The sequence below is a fragment of the Terrapene carolina genome, unplaced genomic scaffold (genome assembly GCF_002925995.2).
Source record: "Terrapene carolina triunguis isolate 2854851 unplaced genomic scaffold, T_m_triunguis-2.0 Scaffold715, whole genome shotgun sequence".
Classification (NCBI taxonomy): domain Eukaryota; kingdom Metazoa; phylum Chordata; order Testudines; family Emydidae; genus Terrapene; species Terrapene triunguis.
In genome coordinates, this window is record NW_020665066.1 from 2,430,410 (window position 1) to 2,448,321 (window position 17,912).

At 43.9% G+C, this 17,912-nt stretch overlaps 1 protein-coding gene across 1 annotated transcript in view; it reads left to right on the forward strand.

Moving 5' to 3' along the window:
- The window catches only part of OSBPL5 (oxysterol binding protein like 5), a 211,593-nt gene that overhangs the window by 191,487 nt on the left and 2,194 nt on the right, over positions 1-17,912 (forward strand). The window contains exons 10-18 of the mRNA XM_029913588.1: positions 192-288; positions 1,585-1,683; positions 3,624-3,721; positions 5,902-5,991; positions 8,581-8,717; positions 13,465-13,650; positions 14,385-14,523; positions 16,213-16,330; positions 17,084-17,186. Coding sequence (XP_029769448.1) covers positions 192-288; positions 1,585-1,683; positions 3,624-3,721; positions 5,902-5,991; positions 8,581-8,717; positions 13,465-13,650; positions 14,385-14,523; positions 16,213-16,330; positions 17,084-17,186 — 1,067 coding nt within the window. The remainder of the gene's footprint in view (positions 1-191; positions 289-1,584; positions 1,684-3,623; positions 3,722-5,901; positions 5,992-8,580; positions 8,718-13,464; positions 13,651-14,384; positions 14,524-16,212; positions 16,331-17,083; positions 17,187-17,912) is intronic.

Sequence of the window (17,912 nt, forward strand, 5' to 3'; positions counted from 1 at the left end):
CTAATTCTTCCCTAGGGCAGATCAGAGAGTCCCAAGAATGTGCCTGTCCTAGACATCCAGTTTAAAATGTCCGTCTGCAAACACTCAGTTACATCATTTAAGACTGGTACACACCTTTCACTCTGAATAGAATGCAGAGAGCGCTGTTAATGATGGAGGAAGCTGAGAGTTTCACTTTTTTTTCCTTGTAGGTATCTCATCACCCACCAGTGTCAGCCTTTCACGTCAGTAATAGGAAGGATGGGTTCTGCATTTCTGGCAGCATTCTAGCCAAGTCCAAGTTTTATGGTAAGATATTAAACTTAAACATCCTTAAGGTTACATGCTGGTGTCTTTTGCTTCCTCTGATGGACTTCTTACTCACGCCAGTGTACAGTGAAGATTTAAGAGCGGAGAAAATGCCCAATTAAAGTCTATGTCAGCAGCATAGCCTAAAATGTCATCAGAGCTCCCACTGGATTTTCCAGTTACCTCCTCCAAGCAGGGCAAGAGGGATACTTTCTGGGGAAACTGTCATCTACAAAAACAGAGATGTTCTATGGTGTCTCTTGGCAAAAATTCAAATCATTCAGTTGTGTTGCCCACACAGGGAACGATAGGTAGAAGTCCGAATTCTGCTCTCAGTCACACACATGACAAGCCCATTTGCTTCAGCAAAGTTGTACATGTAAGTGAGTACAGAACTTAGCCCACAACACAATACTTCACAACTCAAATGCTTCTTCAAGATGAGACTGGCAGTGAGATCTCAACTGAGATTTTTCACATCTGCATTTTTCAAATAGAGGTGTAGGACTGTAAGGGTCTGATTTCTCCAGAATTTAAGGTTCTCAGGGATTTGTGGGTGCTCAGTTGTGCACTTGCTTTACATGTGCAATTACTGCGATTGTACTCACAAATCGGGCTTTTTACATATACCCATTAGTGCACACAAAATACCTGACTTGTGTACATGTGTAAATACACAACCTACTCTGATCTCAACTTTCTAAGAGTGGGGCCCTAAAGTTCCACAACAGAATCTACAGATCTGCAGATATGAATATGTAAAAGAACACTGCTACTTTTGGGCCTAAAGATAATGTAATTATTTAAACTAGTTTGTCATATGACAGAACATCGATCAAGTAGTTACATTGGCTGGAATTTGTGACCAGTGACTGCTGTCCTTACAGTATTTATGGCATGTTTGTTCGGGATCATACATAATTAGAAGAACTTACATAATAAAGACTTTGGAAAAAATCCACTGAACTCTAAATGACATAAGAACATAGGAATTGCCTTACCACATCAGACCAACAGTCTGCCAAGTCCAGTTGCCTCTCTCTAGCAGTAGCTAGTACCTGTTGCTTCAAAGGAAGGTGCAAGAATCTCTGTAATGGAGTATTTTAAAATAGGTTTCCACTCCCATTAATTAGTGGCTGGTTTATGCCCTGAATCAATAGGGTTTATTTATTTCATTTAATGTGATCCTACATTAAATTGAAGTCTCATTTTTAAGTACTGGAAAATGTGTGAATTAGCTTAGACATTTGTTTTACAAATATTCACTTATGCTAACCTGTACTCCTATATCTATAGGTAACTCACTTTCTGCGTTATTGGATGGGAAAGCCAAGCTTACGTTTCTAAACAGGGATGAAGACTACATCATTACGATGCCATATGCCCATTGTAAAGGTAGGATGTGAACTGAGTTCAAATATTACGTCCGAAGAAAGCATGCAGAATAATATTATGGATCCTAATGACTCTGGTTTCAGTTCTGCGGTAGTTCTGCTCTCTCACATGAAGTCAGTGGACACTAAATGCATTGATAGTCATAACAATCAAGCCCTGTACTGGTGACGGGATTACATAACACTCATTTGTTACAGAGGTCTGGCAACTCTCACTAAAGTAATTTGAAGTTGCCAAGCATGGCTAAGGGCAGAATTAGTCTGTTGCATGTTTCTATCAACACTATGCAGAAATTAGTAATGCAGAATATGTCATGTGCACTATGGGTGAGGTGACAATGAACATTTTTTCTTTTTACACTTCCTGGCTTTTGAGTATTTATAATTGAAATTTTGATGTTAAAATACAAAGCTTAAGTTAATGCCCTTCTCTGGCTTTTTAAGAAAGACTTAAGGATTTTTATTATTATTATTTATTAACTTTTCTACTTATTTCACCCTGAATCCATTTTTGTGTAGGTAAATGTTTGTGAAATTGGAATTCCACAGTAAAATAGCGGCCCAAACCCACAGTGAGGTTACTATTCAATATTGTGTGTAAATAGTATGGACCAAAATCTGCTCTGTTTATACTGGTTCAAATATGCAGTAACGCCATTCGAGTCAGTGGAACTACTGCTGACTCAACATTGTAGCTAAATACAGAATTTGTCCTTATAACTCTAAACTTGATATGTTGGCCTGCATGAGTAAAGCCAATTTTTCAGAAGCTCAGACCACTTTTTCTTTTATTGGCCTGGAGACTAGCCTTCATTGAGGATTAACCACCTGGAAAACTTTAGCTTTTATAAATTATGCTGTTTTTGAGTTATGCATGCACACAGTCTTAATCTTTTTACAGCACCAGCAGGAAAAGTACGTATTCCCCCCTTTCTTCCACCCACACAGTGATGAACATGCGAAAACATGAAATTCACATAACCTTAACTTGAGTGTTGTCTACCGGAAGAGAATGCCCAGAATCCTTTTGTTAGAAGTCCTCCCCCTCCCATCCATTGCAACACATGGGGCTGGATTTTCACAAGAGCTCAGCTCCAGTTTAGGCATCGAAATAAGTGGAGCTGCTGGGTGCTGAGCACTTCTGAAATTCTGTCCCTTCTCTGCCTTCCGGATCCTACAGCTAGTATCATCACTTGTGAGTGATGGATCTCCTTCTAAAGATAACATCTTGGAACCCCTCTGCAGGGTTTTGAGAGTGTGTGGGGAAGCCAAACAGGGGGAGTGGATGCTTTGTTTAGGTTACATGGCCAATTTTAAAAAATCCCAGGCCTTTGCTGTAGAATTCATGCCTTTGACTAAACATCATTGTGGTGCCCACAATTCAAGAAGGATCTTGGTAAATTGGAGAGAGGGTTCAGAGAAGAGCCACGAGAAAGATTAAAGGATTAGAAAACCTGCTTTACAGTGATAGACTCAAGAAGCTCCATCTATTTAGCTTAACAAAAAGAAGGGGAAGGGGTGACTTGATTGCTTCTGTAAGCATCTACGTGAGGAACAAATATTTAACAATAGGCTCTTCAATCTAGCAGAGAAAGGTATATCATAATCCAATGTCCAGAAGGTGAAGCTAGACAAATTCAGAGTGGAAAAAGGCATAATTTTTTAACTGCGAGAGTAATTAACAATTGGAACAATTTACCAAAGGGTTGTGGTGGGATTCTCTATCAGTCACAATTTTACAGTCAGGCTTGGATGTTTTTCTAGAAGATCTGCTCTAGGAATTCTTCGGGAGAAGTTCTGTGGCCTGTGTTATGGAGGGGTGAGACTAGATGAGCACAAGGATCCCTTCTGGCCTTGGAATCTATGAATTTATAAGAATGTCTGAATTTAGAAACCAGCCCATTGCCTCTTCAAACATCACATCCTATTGTTTTGTTTTAGGAATTTTATACGGTACCATGACAATGGAACTTGGAGGGAAAGTTACTATTGAATGTGAGAAAAGCAACCACAGAGCAGAGCTGGAGTTCAAACTAAAGGTAATAGACATAATGCCCTTGATCTGTCTCAAGCCCTCCAGTTCTTTCTTATCAATGCCAGACATCCGGGAATCACACAAAGAATCTTATAATGGGAAGTTCCTAGTGAGGGAGGAAGTATAGTCTTGTGATTTAAGGCACAGGGCCAGCAGTCGGGAGACTTGGGTTTTACATCCAATTCTGTCACTGATTTGCTGTGTGACCTGGGCCAAGTTACTTAGGGTACTTCTACATTGCAGCTGGGACTGTGCTTCCCAGTGCAGGCTGGCAGCTCAGGCAGAGCCAGCGCGTCTAACCTGCTAACCATAGCAGTGCAGTAGCAGCAGCACGGGTCTTCAGGCAGTTAGCCCGAGCTGCTGCTCTGTGCTGCCACAGCTACGCGGCTGGTTTTAGCATGTGAACTCGAGCAGAGCTAGTGCATGTGTGTCTACCCATGCTGGGAAGCACACTCCCACTGAAGTGTAGCCATCCCCTTAGGGCTAGATTTTTTTAGACCCTGGATTCTATTTTTGTGGGAGCAGTTATTTGTGCGTGCAGTTTAGGTCACCTGTGAAGTCAAAGTTTGTGGCTTGCAGGCAACACTGGGGACTCTTGTAGGCATCCTAATAGAAGTGGGCATTCAGGAAGGATTAAAGGAGAGGGCAGTGGCCTGTCACTTTTCAGGGACGCTGAAATCACTTTTTTTAAAAGCATCAGTTCATTTCTTATTCTGATGAGCAATCTCTGCCTAGCTGCAAACTAAGTACAAAGGAGTGGAGTTCTGCCTAGCTGCAAACTAAATACAAAGGAGTGGAGTTGTGATGGCAGCAAGTCTCGCAAGGTGGGACAGATCCCTTAGGGCAGAGCTGGTGCATTGTTACAGATTTCCAGCAGATGCTGAATCCATTACAAATTCTCCCTGCAGGATTCTGCAGGGAAGGATGATGTTTTACTGTTTTCAACTTGTATTGGCAAAGCTACACAGTTCACTATAGCTTCCTCAAATACCTTTTCAGCAGTGGGGTGCCATTGGGTTTCAAACCAGTGGATTTTGCATCAGGCCCATGGAAAGACTGAAGTTAAGGAAAGTCTTTCCATTGACGTCAGTGGGCTTTGCATCATGCACTCTACATATAAAACTGAACTCCAAGTACCTGATATAACTTAATGCTTATGACCCTGAAATGATTCTGTGTGTAGACCCTGCCTTTACTGGCTTAAAATTTGTCTGCCATGGCCCAAATATGGTTTGGGGAGGTCACTGTAGCTTGCTTGTCAGATATTTATATGTACTATACTATGGCTATTTCTTAGAGCCGTAGCCACATTTGCAATAGACTTATGAGTAATTAAAGATGTGATTCGTGCCCTTGTTAATTTGGGTGCTTGCCTGTTCTCTGGTGGATCACATATGTTCGTTCCTGCCATATTAATTACCAAAGAATCCTTTTTTCATGGATGATGCAGTAATGAATGTTTTACAGTATAAAATAATCCTGTGCAGCTCCAACTTGCAAACAATGTTGAAAAGCAGCAGTTAGAACTGATGAAGAAATATCATTGGGTGGTGGAAATGGAGCAGCTGGTCACTCTGTTGCCTTCATTTCCTGTGTTAACCAGGTGCAATGTGAAAAGGAATTTTCTATTGTTCTAAGGAGTCTCTGGAAATACCCTTTTGCATTACCCACTTAAGCCTTGTCTACACTGAGGATTTGCACCTATTACAGCCATTGGTGGCCAGACACTGGTATAGTTTCCCTGTTATAAACAGGGAAAACCACTATTTGTAATGCTGCTGTTTACACCTGCTTGACACGGGGCTTAAGCTGCACTATTGCAAACTTAATTTTGGAGGAGTTTACTTGGTCTGCACTAGGAATTTGCACTGGTGGGTGAAGCTAGATCAGGCTCTAGACACCAATGGACGAAATTGGGGCAAATTCCCAGCACAGACATTGTTGGATGTTAATATACTTGAAAGTCTGTACTTCTTCCCTTGTGTCTGCTGCAGCGCCTTCAGTATCAGAGGCAGATAGGATTGGGCACACTGGTAAAGGGTATAAATGCCAGAATTCTTGTCTTTCCTCCCAGTGACACTGGAAATCTAGCAAGTTTTCAGCTTTGTTCTTGCATACTGTTTGTTTTTTGGATCTCCTCCAGTTTTATCCAGACAGATTGTATTTTTTTTTCCCCCTCAACAGCCCTTCTTTGGTGGCAGCACAAGCATTAATCAAATCTCTGGGAAGATTAAATCAGGAGAAGAAGTGTTAGCAAGCCTTGATGGACACTGGGTAACACATCTTAATCTGCACTGCTAACATTTAAAAAAAAAAAAAACACACACAACTGTGTGTGGTCATGGGGAGGGGGGAGGATTATAGCTTGAAAACTTTGAGAGCATTTTGTTATTTTCTCTTTGTTTGAAATGGAGCCTGGTTCCAAACTAACATCTCTGCCTTCCCCACATCATTCATAGTTAACAGCGGAGGATGGAGTTCAATGGGACATAAAACAGAGGTCCTGACTACCTCTGGTCTTTAAAGCTCTGGTAACCTAGTCAGACTTAAGTGCAGGTGACTATAGTCTGAGTACCTGGACTTCTAGGAGCCCATTGGAGTCTTTCCAATTACTTCAGTGATCTTTGGATCAGCTCAGAGCAGATATTGATGGCAGCAGACAAATTGCCAGCCCTAAACCAATCAGGATACTTGTCTGGCCTCCATTACCAGCGTATCTGAATGCCTCACAATCTTTAATGCATTTATCCTCACCACACCGCTCTGAGGTAGGGCAGTGCTATTATCCCCATGTCACAGATGGGGAACTGAGGGAGAGAGAGAGACTGACTTGGCAATGGTCATGCCATAGTCTGTAGAGGAATTGAACCCAGAGACCTAGGCTAGCACCCCAACCACTGGACCATCCTTCCCCTCAAATGCGACGTTAAGCAGTATTTGAAATTTAGTCCGAATGTATTCACTCTTCACCATGGGGCGGGGTGTGTGTGTTTTCAATTCCAACTCTAATCACCACTGTGTGCGCCTCCTGCAATTTTGAGTAGTGCTGGATTATAGATTACATTCTCCATGCTGTTTTCTGTGAATGCTGTTGATTACATTACATAACACAGTCATGCTGTCCTAGAGTCTAATGCCATCCAATTGCATGCCACTCGGCTTCCTGCATTTGTAATTGGGTTTCGTCAACCCTGAAACAATTTGTTCCTCCCTTGCCTTTTGCAAAGAACAATTTGCACAATGTGTTATGTAAATTTCATGGCTTCAAAAGAGCAAATCTGCAAAATGCTCTTTGGTTTTGGGTGCTGTGTGTTGGGGTGGCATGGGGAGAGGGGATGTTATTGTTCAGGAAATAAGAATATCAGCCTATTCTCCGAGCTCTGCCTGCTTTCCTCCAGCATTATGCAAAATCTGTCTCTTGTCCATCCACCTCATAATTTAAAGGAGCCACTGCTGATTCCATGCTTTGGGAGCACAATCCCCAGGGGACAAGGAGAGGAGCTGGTTCTGGGTCAAGAAGCAAATCCCAAAGCTTCCCTAGGCTCTGGGGTATGATGTACACATGGAAGCTGTCAGCACCTGCAACATGTTAGAAGATATGCACGTGTTTTTTTTAATGGACTTGTAGATACAGATCTTATAAACCTGCCATTCAGACTGTTAGTGCCTGCCTCCTCCAAGCTCCACAGCTGGAGAGTATCTTGGGGATCTATTATCCTGACTTGGGACCAACTCCTCTGGTCTTCCCCAACCGGGGATTGGTTCTCAGACTGAGATCTTGTCTCACCTGAGAAGGGCTATGGAAGGGGTTAGGGTTCTGGAAGGAATCTGAAGGTGAGGAGGAGACTGGGGGACTTAGCGTGGGGTGAAAGAGGAACTGTAAGTGAGAGAAAGTGGCTGGAAGCTTTGCATAAGGTGGGAATGAAGCTGAGCCTAGGAGGCAGGTTATAGGTGTACCAAGGTCCATTGCGTGGGAAGGAAAGCAGCTGGGAGGCAGGTGGATAGACAGTGATGGGTGAAATAACTATCCATGATCTAAACATGGCCTGGACAATATTCACACCATGTTCAGATGGCTGAATGGCATCAACCTTCATGCAGTTCAGCAAATGTGGTAATATATAATTCATTCCAGCCTAGTGATGTCAGGCTGTTCACTATATGCTGTGTAAATTACCACTCATATTCATTTTGTTTGGGGTGTTGCTTTGTCTGTAGGCAGGCCTACAAAGTCACTTCGTTAGGCAGAGACACGAAGACATCACCTAATCAGTCTCTAAGCGGTGGAGCTCTATTAGTAGTTAGTTGCCAAATAAATTGACAAGGAATGTGGATGAAAGGCTGGTGGTGGCATTTGAAGAACAGAGTCCCCCTTTCACATGGTGTATTTCCCGTTTCTATTAAAATTGCACTGTGAGGTTTTGTAGTCTCTGCTGTGCAACTTTCTTGGGGTTTCAGCAGTGATGGTAAGGAGAAAGTGTTGGCAAGGAAGGAGAGGAAGTTGCCTGATGTTGAGCTTTGGCTCCTGTAATTGTGTTCAGATACTAAACTGAGGGGGGCCATGTTAGCACCTATATAAATAGTCTTGTGGGGATGAACTTGTGGTCAGCTGGTGAATGTGGTTCCTTCTCTTTTGCCCTCTGATGAACTCAGCCAGTGTTTCTTATTTTCAGTAAACTCCCTGCTCCGCTTGGATAGTCTTCAGAAAACATTTAGTGAACCTGTCTGGAGATGGGGAGGGAACCGACCTCAAACTAACTCCCGCTCCCCAACCTGGCACCAATCTTCTGCCAATGTTCCTCAGGATTATTTGCCTGTGTGTTCCTGCAGTCACTAAACCTTGCCTTTCATTTTCCCTCTCAGGATGGGGAAGTGTATATAAATGACTTGAAAAATGGGAACACTGAAATATTCTGGAACCCAACCAGTGAGGTGCGGAGGCAGAGACTGAAACGCCACATTGTGCTATTTGAAGAGCAAACGGACTTTGAATCGGAGAGGTGGGTAGGTGGCTGGAAACCAACCTGCTGAGCTTCCTGCTGGTCTTCATTCAGTTGGAACTAAATAAGAGGTCCCTGAGACTCCAGCAAGATGCTGGAAGGATTATGCCCTTGCTTAACCTGTGCATGTTTCCCTGCTGTATGTTGTCTTTTGTTCCTTGTGTATTAGCGATGATGTATTCTCAGGGCCAGCTCCAGGGTTTTGGCCGCCCCAAGCAGCCCAAAAAAAAAAAAAAAGTTGCGATCGCGATCTGCGGCGGCAATTCGGCGAAAGATCCTTCGCTCTGAGCGGGAGTGAGGGACTGTCCACCGAATTGCTGCCGAATAGCTGGACCTGCCGCCCCTTTCCGTAGTGGCCGCCCCAAGCACCTGCTTGCCAGGCTGGTGCCTGAAGCCAGCCCTGTGTATTCTTTCCAAGGAGTATTAATGATAGCATGACCAAGTCCTAGATTTCAGAAATGGTAGAGGCCACTCTTTTGTCAAGTAAAATAAGATAATTTTTTCAGGACTCCAGAGAACATGAAAAGAAATCTGTTATAACCACTGGAACTGAATACCAAGGGATATGATAGATTTTTCATCTGGTGTTCTTTAAATCAAGTTTGGATATCTTTTTTTTGTTTGTTTTTTTGTTTTTAAAGAAGTGCTCGGCTTCAACCACAAATTGTTAGACTAGAGACAGAAATCGCTGGCCTCCTGCATAACACAGGCCATAGAATTTCACTCAGATTGCATGATCACAATGGCCCCTTCTGGCTTTGAAAATCTAAGAGACATTAGATGCGTAAGCCCCAAAATCATCAATTGACCTCCATCAATGGGGGCACCACTTTTTTTCATACAAAACCCAGCATTTAACATGCTGATCAGGAAACTGCCTACCTGAATTACACATCCAAATGTACCTCTGCATACATAAATGCAGGGGCAGCATGCAAATGAATGCCCCTACACACTTTGCAGGCATGTCAGGAAATGCCATCTGAACATCTAGGCCTCCATTGCAATGGAATATCTATGAAATAAAAGTACTGCACTGATAAGGTCCACATGTGCAGCCTATATTTAGTGCTATAAATACTAAATAAATAAAGCTGACTTCAAAAGAACATAGACTTTTTAAAAAAATCATTGTGAAAGATAATTTGCCTGCACCCCAAAACAAAACAAAAATCTCAGAATTTGGAGCAAATAGTTTGTAGTTTTTATTTACCAGGGTATCACCAAAGCTGCCTAGCTGGCTGACTCCCTTCAGCATGCCAAAGGCTAATATGTGCAACATGTTGTATTGGGGGGGCAGGAGGAATGGCTGTTATGGTAGTGGCGGCATGAATGAATTACAGTCTAATACTGAATCAGCTATTCATCCCACAGCCCTGGATATCACCTGCCCATGTGTAAACTTTGCAGTCCGTGACGCATATGCTGTTGTGCAGCAGAGTATGAAAAGCCTCAGATTGTGTAGAATCTGCAGCTCTCTGAGGGGATGGAGAAAACTGGCCGTGTCACAAAATTCACTTTTCCTACTGCTTCTGAGCCTGCGAATAAAGGAAGGAAGGCCCAGATTTTTAAAGCTATTTAGGTGCTGCCATGACTGTCAACTCCCAGGAGCCTAAATCTCTTCCTAAAATGAAGTTAGGCAATGCTGAGCACACCGGTGCCTAAATAGCTTTAAAAATCTTCACTACATTGATGTGTACTGCAGTTACACCAGTAATACGCTGGTGTAACAGAGTGGAGACCATGGTCCAAAACCTAATTTTTGCAAGACATCAAAAGGCTGAGACTATTGGACACAGGCTCACACCTATTACTATTCATATTATAGTGGTGCCTAGAGGCCCCATTGTCCTGTACAACTGCATTATACAAATGCAGAGTATGAGAGAGTCTCTGCACCAAAGGCGCACAGAGATGAAATGATTTGCCCAAGGTTGCACAGCAAGTTAGTGGCCAAACCAGGAGCAGAACCCTAGTCTTTTAGCTCCCAGGTCAGTACCGTACCCACTCCACTCTGTTACTGTTATCTGCAGTGTCTGCAATAGGCTCCCTAACAAGAAAAACAAGGTAGAGGGTACAGCTGCTCCTCTCCACTGATGTGATTCCCTGCTGTTTGTGCTTTAAACTCGCTTCTTATTGCTATCTCTTTGTCTGGTTCAAATCTAACTCTGGAAGCTCTTCTTTCTGAGATCAGAAGAATGGGCAGTTTTCCCTGTAAAAGGTTCTAAAAAGCCGGAGACCGTTTCCTTTTCTCACAGACTTATTGGAACAAGGGTAATGGTGGCATTGTTCTAAAAATAATGCTATCTTCCCATCTCAGCTGCTGGGAGTCCTAGGATACAGGGAGGCTTTGATCTGTAACTCAGCAAGAGCAATGCACCTTGTGCTTCTAGTTACTCTAAGGAATACTTGTATGTTCATTGGAAAACTTGCTATGCAAATCTTCTGTACAAATGAGCAGACCACCCCAGCACCTCTTCTTGGCCAGTGTCAAACAGAAATCTAGAATACCGAGGGTGAAACTCAGGGCTGAGTTGCCACTGACAGGCAGAATGGTCCCATGGATGAAACACTAGGCTGGGACATTGGAGTCCTGGATTCATTTCCTGGCTCTGCTACTGACCTGCTGGGTGACTTTGGGCAGGTCACTTCCCCTCTCTGTGCCTCCAGCCCTTTGTCTAGTCTATGTAGATTACAAGCTCTGTGGGGCAGGTAGTGTCTCTTCCTAAATGTTGTGTACAGCACCTTGCTCACTGAGGACCCAGACAAAGGCCCTGATCCACCAAAACCTTGAGGAGTGTTTGTTGTTCTCAAAAACAACAAGGAGTCTGGTGGCACCTTAAAGACTAACAGATTTATTTGGGTATAAGGTGCCACCAGACTCCTTGTTGTTTTTGTAGATACAGACTAACACGGCTACCCCCTGATACTTGTTGTTCTGAGTTTAGCTAATCTGGTGCAAACCCATCAATCCCCTAGGTAGACCCTTGTAATTGAGCTGCTTCTAGCAGACAGACAACTGGCAGTTTTCAGCTGTGTGCTACTCTGTCTCCGCTGAATCCTGGGTGCTCTAACCATAGGATTCAGATTGCAAGAGTTCTACCTTATCTGCCCCCTCCTCTCCACAGAATACTAAGTATGCTTACATCTTCCTCATGATTGTCTGAACGCCCTACTTGATCTCAGTACAGCATATGAACTGCACATCAAGCAGCAAATAGAAAACCTAACACTCTGCACATCTGTCTAGTCTAGGTGTTTGCAATGTGCCATCACCTGTGTACCTGAGGGCAGTTCCAGAACACAGATGCTGTGTCATTTGAGGATCTTGGGGAGCTTTACAAACATAAATTAAAGAACACCCTCAGTTTAAAATAGACTCTAGTATAGACATGGCCTCATTTTCTGAGATGAAAGTTGGGTGACAGAACTTTTTGCTAGCTTACAGCTGCCACCGTTGCTAAAATGGTGGAGCGCCTGCACGGTTGGCTGCTTTTGCTGGTGTTGCATGTCCTCGTGGCAAGAGCCTGTGTTGACAAAAACCACACAGAACAATGGGTAGCTTCACATATTGCACCTGCCCTGGAAGCCTCTAGGCCAATTATTGTGCTTGTAGAATCACTTTCCTGCATGTGTGTGTAGTTTTAAAACAAACAAAAAAAACTTTCCCTCCCCTGTTGCTATGTGAAAGACCCACATAGAGAGGAAACAGTAAAAGTCTAATCACTAGATTATTCTCTGCCGTTTTTGGATGGCTAAAATGGCTAAGCTATAATCTGTCTGACCAGAGTGTTTCCAGTCGTCTTCAGCCCTTTACTAACGTTTGTTTCAAGCTTAGAGTGCAACAGAATTACACCTCTACCCCGATATAACGCTGTCCTCTGGAGCCAAAAAATCTTACCGCGTTATATCGAACTTGCTTTGATCTGCCGGAGTGCGCAGCCCCGCCCCCCCAGAGCACTGCTTTACCGGGTTATATCCGAATTTGTGTTATATCAGGTTGCGTTATATCGGGGTAGAGGTGCATTTATTAGATTCCAGTGGAAAGGGAGGCACAATTTGACTTGTGTTTCCAAGGTGAAGGGAATAATGGTGGGGGGAGAGATGTCAATAAAACATCAAGGGCCAAATCTTATAAGTTAGAAGCTCTCTGCACAGGAAAATATATGCATGCAATTGGACACCTACATTTGTGCCTTCAGTTTATGGTGTTTGCAAGTGCAAATCAGCGAATTACATATTTAATTGGTTATTTAGACCATCTAAATAGACATTTTCATGTGTGAATATCCAATTTGCATATACAGCTGCAGTCCTTTTCATGTGCATTTTTCCCCACATTTAGAATTTAGCCCTGGTTGCAAGGCTACTCTGACTCAAATCTCCGTCTCCTAGACTTAAATAGTTAAAAGGGCCAGTTCAACAAAAGGTTTTCCTTTTTACTATGGTCACCTTTTAAACTTACCACTGGTCCCAGACAACGACGCATTACCGCCTTACTATCTTTAGTGTTCAGATGATCTTATCTGAGGAGAAGATGGCCAGTTCTTAAGGCGGTTGTATACGCTGTATTCATTTTCATCCTCCTGCTAAAAGTCCATTTTAAGCCAAAGCTCAGGCTGACTAAACCTATTATAATTCTCCTAGTGCCTCTCAGTGGACTAGACAAACATTTTTTAAGGCTCCAGCTATCTGAGCGTGGTGCTGGTTTTGAGGCAGTTGTATTTGATTCCCTGTTTGTTTCTAGACTTTGGCAGCATGTAACAAGTGCAATAAACAAAGGAGATCAACACAAGGCAACTCAGGAGAAATTTGTATTGGAAGAAGAGCAGAGGAACGCTTCACGGGAGCGGAAGGAGAATGGCACGGAGTGGAAGCCGCTGCTCTTCCGACATGATGCTGCTACCAATGAATGGCACTACAAATACGAAGAGTGAGTGACTCGAAGCATGTATAATAAGTGTGGCTATAATGGGTTAAGTGCAGACATTGGTTCTTGGGGTCCAGTCAGAAATACAAGGTGCTACACGCATACAGCATACACTGGCCTGCTGCACTTCCATCTGATGCTTGGGAACACTGGTCCTGCTCTTGACCAGATTGCATCTTGACCAGGCAACCTTCCTCCTGAATTCTCCCCAGTGAGTACTTGAATGTGCAGTCCTTTAAAATGAAAGTAGACAGATCAGTGGAATATCTCCTGTGTATTGGTACAAATCGAGGCCAGATCTGTAGTGTCGAGAAGGTGTGTTACCCGCTGCAGGAGGTTCAGCAGCCTGTGTGATCTGAGTTGTCAGTCTCAGCTCAATTTCCTGAAGACACATCCATATTGCAAAACCTCCACCGCAGCTGGTTCTCATGAGCACCCTTGTTAGCAGCCTTGGCAAAGAAAAGAAACCAAGGACTCAGAGAACCGGAAGACTTCCCTGCCTTCCTGCTGTAGGTTTGTTACCTCTCTGTCTGGCTCAGGGTTGAGGCACACAGATGGGCCAGGATGGAAGCAACTTATGTTCATAAATGCCTAATTGCCCCCACCCTGGTTCTGTGAGGCACACCAGTTAAGCCCAGGGCTAAATATTTGCTCCTGTGTGTTTGGAATTCATGCATTGCTTTTTTAACAAACCTGCTGCAGTTCTGTTTTTTAATACTTTCTTTTTGCTTCCAAAGTTTAAGGCCCTGGGACCCTTTAAATGACATTGCCCAGTTTGAGAAAGATGGGATACTTCAAACCATGGAGAGGTACCTATCCACAAGGATGTCGTCCCACAAAACCATGTGTATAAACAACCAAGTTATACGACACAAGGTAACCAGCACTCAGCCAGAAAGCCTCTCTCTGGGAAGTGTTTTTCTTTGCATCTTTCTTCATATACTTGTATTTCTTTGATCGAGTGCTCAGCTCTGATTTGCCATGTTTTTAGACACCACAAAATCCAAGGGCTGCATCTGACATTAGAGGCTTGTTTCTCTAGCTGTACTTTGCCTCTGATATTTCCCTGGTGCCTACTCCAGGTGCTAATCTGCTAATATTTTTTGGTAAGAGGCTGACTGGGTGAGTTCCTGTTTGAAGGATCATTGTAATTGTGCTGGGATTTGTTGTAATACTAATTACATGCTAGGACACCTAGAGCCAGGGCCGGCTTTAAGCCGATTCACCCGATTCCCCGGAATTGGGCCCTGCACCGAAGAGGGGCCCGCACCTGCGCCTAAGGGTCTTCGGCAGCATTTCGGCAGTGGGGGGTCCTTCGGTGCCGCGGAAAACCCAGAGCGGACCCCCTGCCGCCGAAGTGCTGCCGAAGCCCCGGACCGCCGCCGAGTATTCCAATCGGGCGCCACGGGTCATAAAACCAGCCCTGCCTAGAGCCTGGTATAGGCAACACTTCTTATTTAAATCTAAAATAAAATCAGAATCCTTGATTAATTGACACTGTGTGATTTGTATTAGATAATATCTTCCCCGCTACCAATTTAAAAACCTTTGATTCTTTTCTTATGTTGGGTGGTGAATGGGGTTGAACTGAACTTTACTGTTTACAAAGCACTTCTTTAGGCTGGATGTGATCTAGGGGTCTGAGCAGAGGACTGAGGCCCCGGAACTCAAATTCTAATCCTGACTCTATCACTTCCTTCCTTCTGGACAAGCCTGGCAATCTCTGTCTATCCACTTTCCCCATTTATAAACCATAAATAACTAACGAGAATAAAGCAGGGAGGTAGATATTGTTCCCTTTTACAAAGTGGCTTCTGAAATGTGAAGAGCTATATAGAAGTGCTAAATACTAGTTAGATATAGCCTATACCAAAATCCTGAACCTGTATCTGGATACATAGCTCACGCCTTTTTATAATGGCCTGAACCTGAACACCTCTGAAATTTGGGGAAGTTTAGATTTGGATCGGGATTTCAAACTCTGTGTTCACTGGTGTCTGGCTATATAGCTTTGGTTCTCCCATTCTAGAGAGATGGGGTAGAATTTTCAAAAGCGCGTGGGAAATGAGAACACAAGTACCTGTGACTCCTAATGGACTTGTGCTCCTAAAATCTCTTTGGTGCCTTTGAAAATCTCCCTCATGAGATTTGGATCCAGATCTAGGCTATTGGTGTGGGCCCATCCCTGTTATGCACTAGTAGCATAATTCAGAGCCAGCAAGAGAACCACAAAATCCAGCAGGCCAAATTCATCCCTGGTAAAAGCCTGTTGAAGTTACACCAGGGGATGAATTCGGCCTGCTGGATTTTGTAGTTACTGAAAAATCTTAGCTTTTGGGAATCTTCTTTTTTTTTTTGGGGGGGGGGGGGGGGGGGGGGGGGGGAGGTGCGTGTGTCTCTCTCTCAAAATCAGATATTTAGGAACTGATCCTGAGAGGTTCTGAGCAGGTGTTCAGTCTCCCTCATGATCAAACCCTTAGATTCCAGAGAATTTTCCCTACCAGACTGGATAACACTTAGTCAAATTGTTGACAGTGTTCCTTTTAATAACTCCCATTGATTTAGAGATCTGCGAAAGACTGCAGGCGTCGTAAAACCAGTGACCAACCATCCAACCACAGCCAAAACACTGAGAGCAGCTGTTCAACACCAGAGTCTGTGCAGGAGCTGTCGGATGATGATGGCAAGTATTTGGCAAACGCTGTGCCAGATTTTAATACCTTTGCTCAAATTTAGCACCTTACTGCTCTGAGGAGCTAAGGTACTTCCCAGTCTGATTACAGGTGTCAGAATCTGGCCCATTGACTTCCTTTGACATTGTTTTACTGATAGTGTTTTAGAAATACCTCTCACTCACCTTTTCTGTCTTCTGTCCTGTCCTTCCTTACTAGTAGTAACACACATGTCAGTGACAGGCTGTAGTGCTTCTGAGGGCTTCCCAAGGGCTGACTTAGCAATATCAATCATTTCTGTGGCATGAAACGTTGAAAAATGTGCACTGTGACCACTCAATACCACTTTAGGAAGAGAGCAGGCCTATTTTTCCACTATTCTTTTCTCTCTCCACCCCCTGTTACGTTTGTTGAAGGGGCTAGCAAGGCGCCCTTGAAGATGAGAGCGGGGAGGGAGGGGTTGCAAACCACTATATAGTTGCACTCACCCTACAAAGGAGGAAGCTGGGGATATTTGTGGGGGAGGGGTTCTGTGTGCTGAGAGGATACCAGTCTGACTTCATATCAGCTTCCCTCCGGGGCTTGGTTTTCATGATGAAAATTCCACTCAGCATTAAGTTCCATGTTAGCAGTGCCCTTTATTTGAAGTACTTCACTGCATACAGCTGCTCACTTGCTGGGGGATTTTGTGGCATGTGTCAGAGGTCTCCCTGTCACCAGAGATGTGTGGTAAATCTGGTTGTCCCTTCAATGTTTTGCCAAAGGTTTTGAAAGTCCATGTACACGGTGCGGAAAAGAAATGAATCACCTGAAGGAAATCCACATGACTGTCTTATCCCTACAGAAAGCCCAGCAGGACATACACAGGTAACGATTTGCATTCATTAGCAGCATGATCTCAATAGGACCAAAATAACCTCTGGTGTTTAACTCCTCTGAGCCGGCCTTTGGAGTCTGGTTAATTCAGAGGGGTGCAGTTTCAAGGTATAACAATAAGTATCGTATTAAAATTGGGAAAAAAAGGCTTAGCAAGCCTTCACATAAAAGACTGAGAGGATCTTCTCTTAGCCCCATCTGGGAGCATTACAGATCTTCCAGCTCGTAAAGCTACAGCATAGATGCAGACATCCGGGGAGCTCACCAGGGTACTGGCTAGAAGTCTGATTGCTAGCTGGCCATAGAAGGCCCTAATCGTCAAGGAATCCAACATGCCTACATTTGACTTGCAGCCCCAGGGATGGAGCTGCACAGAGATCTCGCTGCTCTGCTTTCACTGTTTCTCCTCTGACAGCCTCAGTCATTGCAGGAGAAACAGAGGCCCGAGAGCCTATAATTGGATCTTGGCAGATTCAGTTCATGCTTTTTAATAAGGTCTCTGTTTTATATCATGTCTGAGAGATGGGTGATCACACCTGCTTACTGCACTGGCAAACTGGAGCTGCACCTTCTGAAATGGTCATGTTTGCAGTAGGGGTCCATTATGGCTTTTATACTCTGACTCGCCTTGGGGTCAGGGTGCTGCCGCTCCATCCCTGCAGGCAGGGCCGGTGCAAGGAAGTTTCGCGCCCTAGGCGAAACTTCCACCTTGCGTCC